Source organism: Trichechus manatus, unplaced genomic scaffold (assembly GCF_000243295.1).
Source record: "Trichechus manatus latirostris isolate Lorelei unplaced genomic scaffold, TriManLat1.0 scaffold00069, whole genome shotgun sequence".
In the NCBI taxonomy this organism is placed as follows: Eukaryota; Metazoa; Chordata; class Mammalia; order Sirenia; family Trichechidae; genus Trichechus; species Trichechus manatus.
The window spans coordinates 3,846,629-3,848,126 of record NW_004444005.1 but is presented as its reverse complement, the minus strand read 5'-3'; the positions used below and the strand labels follow the sequence as shown (position 1 = coordinate 3,848,126).

At 57.1% G+C, this 1,498-nt stretch overlaps 1 protein-coding gene across 1 annotated transcript in view; it reads right to left on the bottom strand.

The window, feature by feature from the left end:
• Nucleotides 1-1,171, bottom strand: part of PHETA2 (PH domain containing endocytic trafficking adaptor 2) — a 2,480-nt gene extending 1,309 nt beyond the window's left edge. Inside the window, exons 1-2 of the mRNA XM_012556536.2 lie at nucleotides 1,154-1,171; nucleotides 4-412 (exon numbers count right to left, since the gene is read on the bottom strand). Coding sequence (XP_012411990.1) covers nucleotides 4-384 — 381 coding nt within the window. The 5' untranslated portion in view covers nucleotides 385-412; nucleotides 1,154-1,171. The remainder of the gene's footprint in view (nucleotides 1-3; nucleotides 413-1,153) is intronic.
• Between the last annotated feature and the right edge of the window lie 327 nt (nucleotides 1,172-1,498).

Genomic DNA, 1,498 nt, shown 5'->3' with positions numbered 1-1,498 from the left:
CACCACCAGGCGCATGTAGCCAAAGCTTGCCCGTGACAGCGCCTTCACCCAGGCCTCCTGGGCCGCCGGCCCATCTGCGGCCAGCAGGTGTGGCCGCACACCAGGGGCGTTGAAGCGGATGGCAAAGGCAAACTCCTCAGGCACGGGAGCCTCGGCCAGCTCCACCGTGCAGCCCTCCAGCACCACCAGGCTCAGCGGGGCCCGGCCCTCACGGCTGTCGAAGGAGAACAGCAGGTTGCCCTTGAGGACAAACCAGCATCTTCGGCCAGCGCCACTGGGGGTGGGTGGAGTCCCTGGGCCCCCCCATGTGCGCAGGAAGCCTGTGTGGTCCGCCGGGGAGTCGCTCAGTGCGTAGTGGGCCACGCTCCTCTCGTTCAGCTTCATGGCTCCTGCAGGGGAGGCCCCTGAAGAACTGTGAGGTGAGAGAGGCGGCCACGGATCAGAGAGCGAGGCAGCTCCTGTGACCCTGTGGGGAAAAGCATGCTGGCTCTGGAGGAGACCCAGTCCCGACTCACTTGCTCTATGACCTGGGGTCTTAGTGTCTTCATCTGTGAAATGGGCTGATCTCTCCTGCCTTCTCTCACAAAGGGTTGTTGTGAGGGTCATGCAAAACAATTGGCCATAGAGGACTCAGAGAAAGGGATAATGTGATTGTACCAGACCGGGAGACATGGCCAGCCTTTTTAAAATGCAAAGAAATGGGACACCGCTGGGCTGACGTGGACCCCAGACTCACAGACACAGTTCTGCTTAAACCATCCCCTAATCTGAGGGTCCCTCAGCTCCAACCCTGACGCCAACCTCCAGGGTTTCTGGACCTTTGTGGGCCCCTCAAGTGCAGATGGCACAGTTGTCCTTTAGTAAGAATCTGCAGCTTTCAGGGCAAGGTGGGGGTGGGGTGGGCCAGCCTCATTTCTCCATAATGTGGGCTTGGACTGGGCTGCTCTGTAAACAAGTGCACTCTGACACAGGGCATGGCTGAATAGGACCAGCCACAATCACTGAGTGTTGGTGCCTCAAGGATCATAAAATGGCACCTAATCCAACTGTTCTGCTTACTCATGGAAGACTGCAGCCTGGAGCAGGGATGGGGAACTGCCCAAGATCATGAGGCCAGTAAGAAGCCAGGCTTGGTCTCTGGATTCCCTCATACCTTCTGGAAAAGGTCGTGGCTGTGACTCACTTACTAGCAGAATTCACTGAAGGAGGGCAGGAGCCTCTTGTCTGGCCACACAGCTCAGCCCTTCGGCCACGTGGTTCCCAGGGAGCCTGCAAAACAATTCTCAAACCCAGTCAACCCATCCTAAAGAATGAGAACTCCTACACATCCTTTGGGGTCCAGTGAAACCACCACCTCCTCCAGGAAGCCTTCTCTGACCCCCGATAATCCCCACCCCTTCCAGGCCAGGCATTTGTTTTTGCTGTGTGCTGTGGAGTCTATTCCCACTCAGAATAGAACTCCTCCATAGGGTTTCCTAGGCTCTAATCTTTATGGGAG